Below are 14,074 nucleotides of genomic sequence, written 5' to 3' on the forward strand. Positions count from 1 at the left end.
AGTCCTCAGGATCTTTGAGAAAAACCACATGCCATTTAGCCTCTTTCTATACAGAGGAATTTGGACAATTCATCATTATACCAAGGGCCTTATTAGTTGACAGAAGGGTTAACTGACCTTCAAACAGGAACTCAACGGTTTGCCTGCAGGGAACATATTCCATGGTGAGTTGACTACTTAAGCACTTTCAATGTAAAGTAAAAACAATCTCTTGTGTCAGGGTATAGTTCAAAGAACAAAAGACCGTTTTGCTCAATTGTGCAGGCAGCAGAAGTTATTTTTGTCTCTTGCCTATCATACTCACGTTGTACAAGAAAGTCGTTTTGTTGAGGAGCGATTTGTTCTGCTGGGGCTCTTTGTGTAATTTTTGAACTGAAGACCACCACTGTGCTCTGGCATTGAAGCAAACAATGTACAGTCTTGAAAACAGCTTTGTGTTTTGCCCTATTTTCAAGGGGGCATTTGCTTTGGGTGTGTGAATTGATTTATGGGTTTTGAGCCATTTAACTTCCTTAGAGAATCCCTGGTAAATGGATGTGTAAGTGAGGGGTTTTATCAGGTATGCCAGTCCTTTTCCTGTTTAGGGAACATGTGCTTGACCTGTTTTGGGTGCACTCTGCCATGATGATAAGTAGATGATGTGCATATTTTCAAAGCCTCTCTTTTTGTTGCTTGCTGCCATCTCTTTACTAAAAGCTTTGCATGTTGGTGATGTCCTCTGCTGCTGCTGCCTCCTGTGTAATTAAGAAGGTCAAGTGGCAGCCTTGCTGCATGGAAATGCTTCTCCTGATAGCATTATTGTGTACAGAGTGTGTCTGTGCTTTCAGCAGTGACAGTGCATCACTCAGTTAAGTGAGTAACTTCTCTCTGTGATGGGTTAGTGCCAAAGAAATGCATTTCATGAAGGTGTGAATACTAACTCTGAAGTTGATGCTCAGTGTGAAATAACTGTGAAAAATTTATAAATCTGTTAAGTGTCCTCATTTCCACTGAGGGTGACATTGAGGGTGACAAACAGCATGCAGGCTCTTGGTCCTTAACACCTCAAACACTTCAGGGCTACCCATGACCACATTCTTTATTCTATTCTACTTTTCACTGCTAGATTTTTTTTTCTGATTTTCTATATACCCAAAATGTCAGCCCAGTGCCAGGCTCCTCAGTGTGTGTTGTGAATGTTTTCCCACTGTCCATGGCAGGAGCATGTTCTGAGCCAGTCCCTGTACCTCTGCCTGCAAGATCTCGCAAGGGCTTTTGCTCCATGGATTTGTCCTGTTCTTGGAAACCCATTGCACTTTTAACACCCACAGCACCTTATGGAACAGAGCTCCTCCGCTTAACCAAGTGCTGTGTACTCAGTTATCTCCTTTTAGTGTGCTGTTTGTGGGAGGGGCAGGGGAAGGTAGTTGGTTTATGATTTGCAGGATTCCTCACTTGACTGTTACTCCTCTGCTGGAGGAGACGGTAAATGGCTGTTCCAGTTAAATTTTCCTTTTTCTGTCATGGTTTGCTCTTAAACCCTCTGCTATGGGCCACTTCTTTTCCTGTCCCAAGAGCCTTGCTCTACTCGCTCTTCATTGCAGGAGAGAAACTGGGATCTTTGTTTTCAGTTGCTATTCAGCTGACATCTGAACATTGCAATTGGTGTCCATCCTTGCTCCGTTATTGTTCCTATTTCCAAGATGTGCAAGTCCTGATCTCCTTTAGAGTTATTTCCCCATCTCTCTCCCTTTTCTCACTCACACTTGCTTCCTCCATATACATGTGTGATACATCCATAATTAGCTTTTTATAATTGAGACACCGACCACATCTGTATTCATTTTATAATAACTGATTTTTTTCCCCACCCTGCCAACATCCATGGCCCTCACATGTGCCTTTTTCTCCTCCCAGCATGTGACTGCAACCCTCGTGGCATCCAGACCCCGCAGTGTGACCGTGCCACAGGGCAGTGCATCTGCAATGAGGGGGTGGAAGGGCTGCACTGTGACAAGTGCTCCAGGGGCTACTCTGGTGTCTTCCCTGACTGCGTGCCCTGCCACCAGTGCTTTGCCCTCTGGGATGTGATCATCAGCGAGCTGGCTAATAGGACCCAGCAGTTCTTGGACAGGGCTAATACCCTCAAAATCACTGGAGTCACTGGCCCATACCAGCAGACACTCAACACACTGGAGGAGAAGCTCAGTGAAATTAAAACCATCATCGCTCAAAATCCAGCAGCCGAGCCCTTGAAGAACATTGGGAATCTCTTCGAGGAAGCAGAGTGAGTAGTTGTAGTTCCATGGATCAGTGTGTCTTGGGAAGAAGTGGGAGTTCCAGTGAGCTGGGATTTACTTGAGTGACTGATGTCTCCATGCTGGGCTGAGGGCACTCTGACTGGGTGAGGGTGCTGTGGCTGCTGGAGCCCCTTGCCATGCTCAGCCCTGGCAGTGAGTGCCCTTCCCACTGGGCAGAAAGCTGGTGGGACAGGCAGGAGCAGTGCAGCTGCCACGTGCTGGGCTGGGTTGTCCTGCTCCCACTGCTCTCCAGGCAGATAATTACTGGGGAGCCACTCATGCTTGCCTTGTGCTGCCCCAGGGCAAAGGACAAACACTGCTATTATGTGAGAGAATGAAGAGGGGGAGAGATTAAATTCCTGGATTTCCGTGTGTAGCTGATGAGTTGGAAACTTGGGCTTCTTTCTGCACGCTGAACATGTGTTGGAGGAAGCACCAGGTTTGTAACACGGATTGTTTCCTTTTTTCTGAGAGTAGAAGCCTTGTATTTTCTTTTAGGGCTAAGCATACAAAAGATGGTAGTCTGGAGATGGGGCAGTGTAACATTAAGTAGGATTACAGAGGCTTTCTAGCTCTGTCTGCCACTGCTCCAACTTGCTTGTGCATTGTGAAGGGAACTGCACAAAGCAAAGGGGCGAGGATTAAAGCACAAATGTCTCAATTAGGAATAGTTTGTGTCCTACAGCTCCCTTCCCTCCTGCTGGAGAGCTGAGGGTTGCTGCTACTTCTGGACTCTGTGTGTATTGAGGGAGATCAGAACAGCTGAGGGGCTGCTTTTGCCTAACTTGCCTTAGGTGTATCTGTTCTTGCTCCTCTCTGGCTGTATAGAAAGTACTGGGCTTTGGAGGAGTCCTGGAAAACAGCAGGCTGTTAGACTACTGAGAGAGCTGTAAATTGATCTTAGATTTTAAGTACTGCCTTGATTCTTTCAGAGTGAGGAAATGCTTGGCTTGAGGGGATCACCATGGATGGGAATAGCTTCCTATGCCCACTTCTGTTCCACAGCGGCCTTGACATGTAACTCACTTGCTTTTCCTTTTAGGGTTATCCCATTAGCTAAAGCCTGCTCCATGGCTCACTGAGTGAATGCCTAGAGCAGGAGGTTTTCCTTCAAAACTCTGGTGAGGAGGGATCTGTACAGAAGAGTTTAAAGAATCCATTGTGCTAAAACTAAGGCTCCCCCCTCCCTGTTTCCTGAAGTTCAATTCTCTCCGATGAGCTCGTAGTAATCAAAACTACATTTGAGCTGTGTGGGATGGGGAGCAAATTATGTATGGATCATAGTAGTCAACTCTGACCTATGCAGTTGCCATGATACAAGAGCATTACTCCAGTCCTCTGGAATCTCCCTCCAGTTAATCTTACACAATGCAGCTGTTTTCTGAGTGATTTGGCACTTTGGGTTTATAAATGTGCTGTAGATTAAAAGGTAGGTTTGTATATTAAAGGAAACATAACAGTATTTTAGGTAGGCATGTTGTTACAAATCACTTGGAGCTCCACTGAGGGAGGACAGGTCCTGCCATGGGAGAAGCTCTGGCCATCTCTGGGGTGCATCTCTGGCCACCATGCTCCAGTGAAGTATGAGGCTATGACCCGTCTTCCTCCCCATGCTGAGTCCTGTGCCTCTTTTACAGAAAGCTGACAGCAGATGTTACAGTTAAGATAGCTGATATAGAAGAAAACCTATCAGCCTTATCAGCAAAGAGCAATAGCACAGACACAGACCTGAGTGCACTGGAGACAGATGCCAAAAGTCTGGACCACGTCGTGAAAGAGCTTGCAGAGCAGCTAGAGTTCATCAAGATCTCTGATGTTCGGGGTAAGTGTTACAGGGAGGGGGAGAAAGCAGCAGGGTGGGCAAAGATTTAATTGATGCATGGGTTTAAGTACCAGATTAATCTTCTAACTTGTAATAAAACACAGTTTCTCAGGGACAGGTTCTTTCTGTGCATTAGCAGAGTTGGTGATACGCAGGAATTTTTGGCCCCTCATCTGGTCTCTCTTCCTCTGCACATTGCAAAGCTGGCTCAAATTCTTGGGGCATAAAATTTTCTTAAGGTATCATGCTGAACACATTGTAGATGAGACACAACAGAAGAAAGTGTACCACAGATTTCAAGATATGTCTGGACATCTCCCTTGCTCCCTTCAGTCTGTTAAATTGCTATTTCTGGGTGAAAAAAAAGAGCTTGTGGTAAAGGGTCCAGTTCTCCTGACCCACCCAAGTCTAGCATGTCCATTGGCACACTGAAATGGGCCAAAAATCAAAATTTGCTGGAGGAAGAGGAATGTCACCAAATTATTTGGAAATCTGGAAAGCTGACTTCAAGTAAAGTATTTATAATTTTTCTCATATGTTTCCTGGTTTTCAGGAAGTCTGAGGTTGTTTCCAGTGAGCATGGGGGATAGACTGAGGCAAGTGGCATGTGGGAATATGGGAGTCCCTGACTTTTGGCATTTGGCAAAGGAAAGCTGCCCCAAGGTGCAGAGTATAACCACCCCCACAGGATCCTTCACACCCACACAAGGCCTCTCCAGGAGTTGTCCAAAATCAGCAGTTCCATAAATCAGCATCTTTCATCAAGCAGTTGTTTCTTAGGAAAGCTCTGACCAATTTCCAAGCAGTGACTCCATAATCCAGACATCCCAGGGCAAGCAGTAAGAACTGATGGGATAAGGGAATCCTTAGTAAACAAACTGTTCCCCTGAAAACCTTCAAAGGCTGTATTTCCTCTTGCCCTTAGGGCAGGCAGAATTCAGTCACTAGGGTCAGAGAAAGGCTTAACTTCAAAGACCAGCTTGACACTCTCCACCAAGCAAAGAAGCAAACTTTTTTCCTACAAGAGGCCAAATTCTGTCATCCTTGCAATGGCACAGCTGCCAAGGCCAGCGTTTCCTTTAATGTGAATATCACTAGCTCTGATGTATCATCTGCTAACATCTGTGAGATGCATTACTCTGGGTTACTCAACAGAGTTCTCATCAGCTCCCTCTGTTTTCTGCAGGAGCCTTGGACAGTATCACCAAGTATTTCCAGATGTCCCAGGAGGCAGAGGAGAGGGTCAATGCCTCCACTGTTGATCCCGACAGCGCCGTGGAGCTGTCAGCGCGGACGCGGCAGGAAGTGCAGGACTTGATCAACGAGAAGGAGGCCCAGTTCAAGGCTAACCAAGAGGAGCAGTCGCGCCTTCTGGATGAACTCGCTGGGAAGCTGCAGAGCCTGGATCTCTCTGAGGTGGCTGAGAAGGTACACAGCTGAGAATGGCTGGGATAAACCCATGGCAGAAAGAGACTTGGGCTTGTGATGAAGCAAGGGGCAGGGAGGAGCTGTAGGGGATGTGGCAGTGTGAGATGTGCAGTTGGTTCATGAGAAATGCACCTTGCTTGGTTAAGCAACCCCTCGGTTTTGTGAGCTGGAACTGGGTTGTTTAACTGGTGGGCTCTGCCACTACTGGCTTTCAAAGACCAGCCTTTCATGTTGGTCTTCCTCCCACTCTTCCCAGCCCCAACAGAGCACCTGTTTTTGCATCACCCCTGTTCTAATCCAATGTTCTTTGCCAGGGACAGAGTTCCCACATGCAGGAAAGTGTGGCAAATCTGCTGGGCTGAGAGCCATCCTCTTCAACCTATCCTGAGTTCAGTGCTTGCTTTCCCTAGGCTCCCCTCTTCCCTTCTGCAGCTCCATCAGATGCACTCTGTGCCTGTACAGTGCCAGGCTGTGCTTCTGCACACACCCCTGGGCCTCAGCATCCCCCCAGGCTCATCCTCCTGCTCGAGACAAAGCAGAATTTACAAGGAGATGGAGTCAAAAGGGCATTTTCTCTGTTGAAGGTGCCTGCTCATCTGTAAATATGTTTAAGGATGGCTTTTTCTTGGGAGAGGCTGGGTGTTCCTCAGTTTCTCTTTGAAGTTGGCCAGCTGCATTCAGAGAACAATCCCTGAACAACCCCGGGGTGAAGGCAGGCTGCAGGGCACCCCTCATTAACTCCCCCAGGGAGGCCAGGCCTGTGGTAGAGAGTGAGTTCTTCACACTCTGATTGTCCCTTGTCCTTTACAACCAGTCATCCCTCCCACTCCCTCAGCCCTCCTTTTTTTCTCTGAAGGGAAGAAAGAGACATCTTTCTGTTTAGTTTCCCTTCCCCTACATTCCTGCCCCGACTGTTCTTAAGAACTGAAGTCTTGGGTAGATGTTTATCAAGGCAGTAAATACTGAGTTGCTTGGAGGTGTAATCATAAGACACACACACACACACACACAGACACACAGACACATACACACAAATATCTTTCTGCTTTCTAGCTACTGCTGGGTTACGTGCCAAACAGGTAAGAGGGACTCATTTGCACTTCACAGGAGACAGCTGCAGCTAACTTGGCTCAGCCCCTAGGTTTTTCCAGAGAGGTTTTTTGGCTGCAAAACCTGAGTTAGTGACTATCATTTGGCAAAAAAGAGGGTTTGGGGGGGCATGAAAAGGTAAAAGAGCCTCACAAGAACAGGGAATTTTCTAATTTTCCCTCTGCTTAAACCAGCTCCTGTTGTTATTTCATTACCAAACAATTGACCAAGCAGCGGATAACTCTCAGCACAGTGTTGCTGATAGAAATAGTTTTGCTTCTTGGAAAAGAAGTTGGCTCTGAAATGTTGTGGTGGAACAGTGTCGTACTCCAGCCCCCAGGCAATGGAATGGACATGAGGCTGTGACTGGCTCCCCTGTGTCCCTGCAGACGTGTGGCAGTGCCCCGGGAGCCTCGTGTGCCGAGTCCGAGTGCGGGGGGCTGAGCTGTCGGACAGACGAGGGCAAGAAGAAGTGTGGAGGCCCCGGCTGTGACGGGCTGGTGACCGTGGCTCACAATGCCTGGCAGAAGGCTATGGATTTTGACAGAGACATCCTCAGTGCATTAGCAGAAGTTGAGCAACTCTCCAGAATGGTAATAAGTCAAATCAATTGTTAAGATATTGAAAAAGAAAAGGGTAAATCTGTCTGTTGTAGCACAGACTCTAATTGATAAAGTGTGTGCTGGTTTTCTGCAGAAAATACTTCTTTTGGGTTGTGTAACTTCATCATGCTTGTAAATATCTTCAGAAAGGGAGCTTGCTAGAGTGAAGCTTCATGCATAACTAAACATCAGCCTGAGTTGTTTAAACTAGCACTGGTGGTATGGATCGGGGCCAGCTTCCAAGTGTTCTGTGAGTTTTATGAGAAAAAGCATTCCTTGTTACTATTACTTGACTCCAGATGAATTTTTAAAACAAGTTTTAAAACAAGCCCTAAAGCATAAGAAGATAAGCAAGCAAGCCTTCCATTTTCCTTTCTTTAGGTTTCTGAGGCAAAACAGAGAGCAGATGAAGCAAAACAAAATGCACAAGCAGTTTTGCTTAAAACCAATGCTACGAAAGAACAAGTGGACAGAAGCAATGAAGATCTGAGAAATCTTATTAAACAGATTAGAGACTTCCTAATGCGTAAGAACGTTACATTTTAATAATATTTTAATTCTGGGTTTGTGAAAACCAGCTTTACATCTGTATTATCTTCCAAGAGTTAGCTCAACAGTTGTCATCATTCCCCACACCTCCCTTAGACAGACAGTGTGTATGATGAAATCTGGAAACATGAGAAAAAACAAGAGAAAACCAAGATAATAAGAAAGTGAGAGCAAACTGTGACATGTTCTTGTGTGCCTTTCAGCTGAGGCTTTTGTACTGCTGTACTTTGCCAAGTATGTCTGTAAGTTCTGGCTAGAAAGACAAAGTAGTATTAAAGGGGAAGGAAGTCAGAAACTGCATTTCTCTCTGTGTAAGAAAGCAAGAAAAGGTTAAATGAGAGCCTTGTTTGCCAGCAGCCCATTCCTTGCCTGTTTGCTCAGGGCTGACTGTGCTGGGAGCACAAATACATCTACGTGCAGCTGTTGGTTTTGTTTCCTGTGGGCTCGGGTCCTCCCAGAGTGGTGCAGCTGAGCACCAAGATCTTCAAATGCCTTCCAAGAGAGCTGTGCCAGCAGGGCCTATACACCTGCTGGGCCTTTCCTGAGAGGGAAGTTTCACCTAAAGTAACTTTTAACACCTTGATTTTCCATACATCTGGGGGAGGAAGTTTTCTCATTATTTTCCTTCTTAAGGAAGCAGCTGAACAGAATTTGAGTGCTGAGATTGACAGAGAGAAGCTTTTACTCACATCTCTGTCATTTGTGTCCATCTGCTAGAAGACAGTGCTGACCTGGATAGCATTGAGGCAGTGGCTAATGAAGTGCTGAGCATGGAGATGCCAAGCACTCCCCAGCAGCTGCAGGCCCTGACAGAAGATATTCGTGAGCGTGTAGAAAGCCTTTCTGATGTTGAGGTCATTCTGCAGCAGAGTGCTGGAGACATTGCCAGGGCAGAAATGCTACTGGAGGAAGCTAAAAGAGCAAGGTATGCAGCCCTGTTTCATCTCTTTGCATCAGAAAGTGCAGTTTAACTTTCCCTGATGTAAATTCTCATACCTTCAGTAAGGGGCAAAACCAGCCCGTTGCAGCATATGTTCTTTTTCCAGTTCCAAAGTAAGAGCATTTTTAGCATTAACAATCTTGCTCCACAGCAAAGGGGCAACAGATGTTAAAGTCACTGCAGACATGGTGAAAGCAGCACTGGAAGAAGCTGAAAAAGCTCAAAATGCAGCTGAAAAAGCCATCAAACAAGCTGATGAAGATATTAAAGGAACTCAAGACTTGCTGACTTCGGTGAGTTCTTTACGAGTATTTCTTAACATAATAGAAACAACACCAAGTCTGATGCTCAGAAACTGATGTAGCCTGTCTAGGGAAAGCTCTTGGGTACTGCAAAGCAAAGGCTGCAGATAAAATGCATCTAAACCATTCCTGCCTTCACATCAACTTTCAAGTGGGGGACTTTTTGCTCATAAAAAAACCAAACCAGACAACAACAACAACAAACACCATAAGGCTTTTCTCACCCCGTATCCTGCACCTGCCAAGTTAAATGAGCAGGATTGTAGCCCTCTAAACCAGCAGGTCTGACAAGACCCCTGGCAAGCCACACCTGTCAGCCACACTGGTTGTGCATTGGTGTGCTCAGTGTCATCCACACTACAGCACCAGACTAAAATAAAGAAAGGCTGGATTGAAGTGCCAAGTGCTACAATCTTGTCAGATAAAGTATTTGCAGACTTCATCTCAAAGGTCTCATGAGACCACAGTGCTATCTCTACTTATGAAGCTTGGCCAGTTTAGAAGCTTCACAAGTCCATTATCACATGATGGAGTCAAATGTCTGAAGTTTTGTCAGTGGATTAGTCAACTCTTGTGTGTATAATGCAATCAAATACTTTTTGACCATGTTCCTTAATGCTTGTGCAGCCCCATATGTACCATTCTCAAGCACTGAGCTTTTTCACCCTGGCTGCAGTGGGCCATTTTTAGCAAAACTAAAACACTGCTTTTAACTCAGATATATGGACACAAACTAGTTAGTTGAGCAGGGTTTATGGAGAAAGTCTAGTATTATATCCATTGTCTTTTGAAGTCTAACTCTCATTCTTCTTTCTCTTAGATTGAATCTGAAAATGCAGCATCTGCAGAAACACTGAACAATGCTACCTTACGTCTGTTTGAGCTAGAGAAGAGTGTTGAAGACCTTAGGCAAAAGGCTGCTACAAATTCAGGGACTGTGGGAAATATAGAAGACAAAATTAATAGTGCAAAACAAAATGCTGAAGAAGTTCAAAAGGTGAGAAGCTCAGGAACAATCCTAAAGAGAAGCCAGCAAAACTCCCCATGTTTGGCTAAAGGGAGATCAATGAATCCATGTCCTCTGTCACATTTATTGTTCATATTCTGGGGGTAGAAAATCCAACATTTATGCTCTTAACAAAGATAGCAACGTTTCACTTTGGTATCAGATCCTGAGAGAGATTTATTGGGAAGTTTTCAGGTTCTGAAATAGCTGCAGGGAACCTGTCAGCCTTTCACAGATAGGTTTCTGTTCCTCAGCTTTACTATATGTCACAGGAGAACTGGAATATTTTTTTCCACTTGTATAGAGTATTTATGGTTCTATGACAATGATAGGTTCAGGACAAACAAACCAGAATTTGGCATATACAGAATCAAGCAACAGGAAAAATAACTATCCTAACAAAAAACTGAAGTAATTGCTGAATATCAGAGATGCAAGATTTTTCTCTGTGACCATATGGCATTACTCCCAATGTTTGCTACACACTTTTGTAATAGCAAAAGAATGTTCATTAACAAAACAATTGACCAATCTGCCAAAGGAAGTTTCATTGCTCCCATCTCTTGTCTGTAGTTAGCCTACCAATCTCCAGAGAGCCATTTTCTGACAGGAGACCTGCATTATCCATCAACTCAACAATATCCAAACACTAAGTAGAATTTCTGGTGCTGTCAAGTAAACACAAGAGAATTCCAGTGCTGCTATGGTTTGTTATCTTGCTCAATGGCTGAATTTAGTTGGGCCATAGGACTTCTTAATCTTAACCCCACAACAAAAGGACAGCTGAGAAACCAACCTCACGACTTTCACTAACACCAGCTGGGCAGCTAGTTCAGTTCCTGAGCTGAAAGGGTAGCAAGGGTATTTATTCCTCCCCAGATGCAAGCACTCAGCCAGGAGCAGTGCCAGGTGTAGCTTTCCAGCAGTTCTAGGGGCCATGGCTTGCATTAATTACAGAACCCTGTAACTGAATCCCATAAATCTCTGCCAAGTGCCAGTACTGAAGCTGTAAAACAGCCACAGATGTGCAGAAGAGCAACTGATGAGTCTTCACCACAGCTCCTAGTCTTGGACAGAAAGTAGGAAATACCCTGGCACCATTTCTGCTTTTGTTAAGTGAGCTGCCAGCAGAGTCTCTCCTGGCAGCTGGATTAGTGAAGGACAGAGAGGAAATGCCGACTCCTGCTGTGTTGGCTTTGTGTGAGCTCCACCTTGTGCTTGCATTGGGAACAGGTGCTCAGCAGCGAGCTCAGCGGCAAGTACAGGACCGTGGAGGAGCTCATTGCCAGGAAGACAGAGGAGTCGGCCGAGGCCAGGAGGAAAGCAGGCGTGCTGCAAGATGAAGCTAAAGCCTTGTTGGCTCAAGCAAACAGCAAACTCCAGCTGCTGAAAGGTAAGGCTCTGCTGAGGAGGTCATTTGGCACCTTAGAACATGAAGCAATTTCATGCTGTTAGACCAGCTATTCATTAGCAGAAAGGGAAAAGGTACTACTTTGTTACTGAGGCTTGATCTGCTTTCCTTATTATTATGGATGTAATACAGTCTTTTGAAGCAAAGATTTCTATAGAATAAGCTGAAACTTACAGGTGAGAAACTTCTGGTGAGGCACCTCTCACTGTCCCCAGAACCACCACAGGGAAGGAACAAAACTACTCTGCTCAGGCCAAGGACTCATCTGTTCCAGCAAGACCCCCATCTCCAAACAGTACTCCCCTCACCCCCCCGGAAAGCTCTTAAAACAAAAGCTAATCAGGACACAGGAGTTCCAGGTCACAGTTTAATTTAGCATTTACTGTTGACAAAGTTGTTTGAACCAGAACAAGGCAATCTGCCTCTTGCTAGCAGAGACAGAATTAAATTTTCCTTCTGGTTTTGCCAGGCCAGGAATTCATTCTTCCCCTCTTTGCTACTCTTGCACAGTTACTGTGACTTGCTGAGTAGTCTTAATCATCACAAGCCAAAACGTTTCACTGTTCTGTAAAAGCCACCGTAGAGCATAGAAGTACAATTATTGTAACCCTCAAAATACACTTTTGGATTTTCACCTTTAGAAAATAACTTCTTTGTTCCTTTACATCCCTATGTTAAGGAAACAAAAGGTGCCATTTGTTGATTTGGGGGGGGATTTGTTTGTTTTTTGTTTTTTTCCCCAATGAGAATATCTTCCACAACAGAAATAAGTTTTATTAGTAGTTTATCCATAACTATAATGATTTACATGCATCAAAACACCACCAATTAAGCTGTTTTGTTCACCTTCCTTTGCCTACAGATTTGGAAAATACATATGAAAACAATCAGAAAGTGCTGGAAGACAAAGCCAAGCAGTTGGTGGAGCTGGAGGAGACAGTTCGCTCCCTCTTACAGACAATCAGCCAGAAGGTTGCTGTTTACAGCACTTGCCTGTAAACAGGAGGGGGAAGTGCTTGTGTTCAGGATGGGTTTTACAAGTATTATACTAGTTCTTTTTGACATTACATTGAAGACCTGAAAAGGTGAACAGGTTTTATATTGACTTTAAAGCCACAGAACCAAAGAAAAGTAACTTTTTGATGTTGAAAATAAACAGTACTTTTGTATCACTGTATGTACCTAGTATGACTCATTAAGTTCCAGCCTATTTTCAGTAGCTGCAATGGTACACCAATTAATCCTTTAGCAAGTCTTGTTCTTACATTGGTTAGAGATCTAATAAAATCTTGACTTGAGCTGTGTAATTCTAAAGAAGGGTTACTATTACTATAAAACATTATCTGGTGACTCAGACCAAATTACCAGTGAGTGAAGAAATACCATCCATGTGTAGTTAGTTATGCCACAGCACTCAAAAAGGATTGTGTAGCCCCTGCGTGATACCCAGTTAGGCCTAAGCCTACTTTCATGTTATTGATTATGAAATGATATGTACCCTTGATATGTAGAGTGAAAACAGAGAGGTCAGCACTGAAAGTATGAATGTACCAAGTTTATATGGTAATTCAAGCTGGGACTCACAAAATAAACAGAGTTGGAAGGGCCCCACAAAGGCCATCAAGTCTAACTCCTGGCCCTGCACAGGACACCCCAAGAGTCACACCATGTTCCTGAGAGCATTGTCCAGACTCCCTGGACTCTGTTGGGTTTGGTGCTGGGGAGCCTGTTCCAGTGCCCAGCCACCCCCTGAGTGAAAAACCTTTTTCTGATATCCAACATCAACTTCCCCTGACACAACTTCAGGCCATTCCCTCAGCACTGGTCACCAGAGAGAGCAGGGTCTGCCCCTCCTCTTCCCCTCATGAGGGAGTTGTGAGGTCTCCCCTCAGTCTCCTCCAGGCTGAACAGACCCAGTGACCTCAGCCACTCCTCATATGGCTTCTCCTCAAGGTCCTTCACCATCTTTGTTGCCCTCCTTTGGATGCTCTCTAATAGTTTCATGTCTTTTCTATATTGTAGTGCCCAAAACGGCCCCCAGCACTCGAGGCTGCCCCAGTGCAGAGCAGAGCAGGACAATCCTCTCCCTTGCCCAGCTGGTGATGCTGGGATGTCCCCAGCACAGATGTGGCCCTCCTGGCTGCCAGGGCACTGCTGACTCAAAACTTTCCACTGACCAGGACACCCAGGTCCCTTTCCACAGTGCTGCTTTCCAGCCTCTCATTCCCCAGTCTGTCCATATGCAGGTGCAGAATCTGGCACTTTGCCCTTGCTGAACTTTCAGTGGTTGGTGACTGCCCAGTTCTGTACTTTGTCAAGGTCTCAGTGCAGGGCCTCTCTGCCTTAGAGGAACTCAACAGCTCCTCCCTGTTTTGTATCACCTGCAAACTTGCTTAGTAGCCCTTCCTGTCCTGCCTCCAAGTCATTAATGAAGAGCACAGGAGTGAAGATGGAACCCTGTGGATCCCCACTAGTGACAGGTCACCACTCTGATGCCACCCATTCACTGCAACCCTTTGTGCCCAACCTGTGAGCCAGTGATCCAGCCGTGTGCTGGACATTCTGTGCAGAAGGATCCTGAGAGACAGTTTCAAAAGCTTTGCTGAAATCCAAAAAGGGTACATCAACTGGCTTCCCTGACCAGCT

At 45.3% G+C, this 14,074-nt stretch overlaps 1 protein-coding gene across 1 annotated transcript in view; it reads left to right on the plus strand.

Moving 5' to 3' along the window:
* The window catches only part of LAMB1 (laminin subunit beta 1), a 42,966-nt gene extending 29,792 nt beyond the window's left edge, over positions 1-13,174 (plus strand). Inside the window, exons 24-33 of the mRNA XM_074540039.1 lie at positions 1,897-2,266; positions 3,917-4,101; positions 5,288-5,529; positions 7,008-7,211; positions 7,602-7,746; positions 8,487-8,694; positions 8,861-9,002; positions 9,832-10,008; positions 11,251-11,410; positions 12,291-13,174. Coding sequence (XP_074396140.1) covers positions 1,897-2,266; positions 3,917-4,101; positions 5,288-5,529; positions 7,008-7,211; positions 7,602-7,746; positions 8,487-8,694; positions 8,861-9,002; positions 9,832-10,008; positions 11,251-11,410; positions 12,291-12,427 — 1,970 coding nt within the window. The 3' untranslated portion in view covers positions 12,428-13,174. The remainder of the gene's footprint in view (positions 1-1,896; positions 2,267-3,916; positions 4,102-5,287; positions 5,530-7,007; positions 7,212-7,601; positions 7,747-8,486; positions 8,695-8,860; positions 9,003-9,831; positions 10,009-11,250; positions 11,411-12,290) is intronic.
* Positions 13,175-14,074: the final 900 nt, after the last annotated feature.

Source organism: Zonotrichia albicollis, chromosome 4 (genome assembly GCF_047830755.1).
Source record: "Zonotrichia albicollis isolate bZonAlb1 chromosome 4, bZonAlb1.hap1, whole genome shotgun sequence".
Taxonomy (NCBI): domain Eukaryota; kingdom Metazoa; phylum Chordata; class Aves; order Passeriformes; family Passerellidae; genus Zonotrichia; species Zonotrichia albicollis.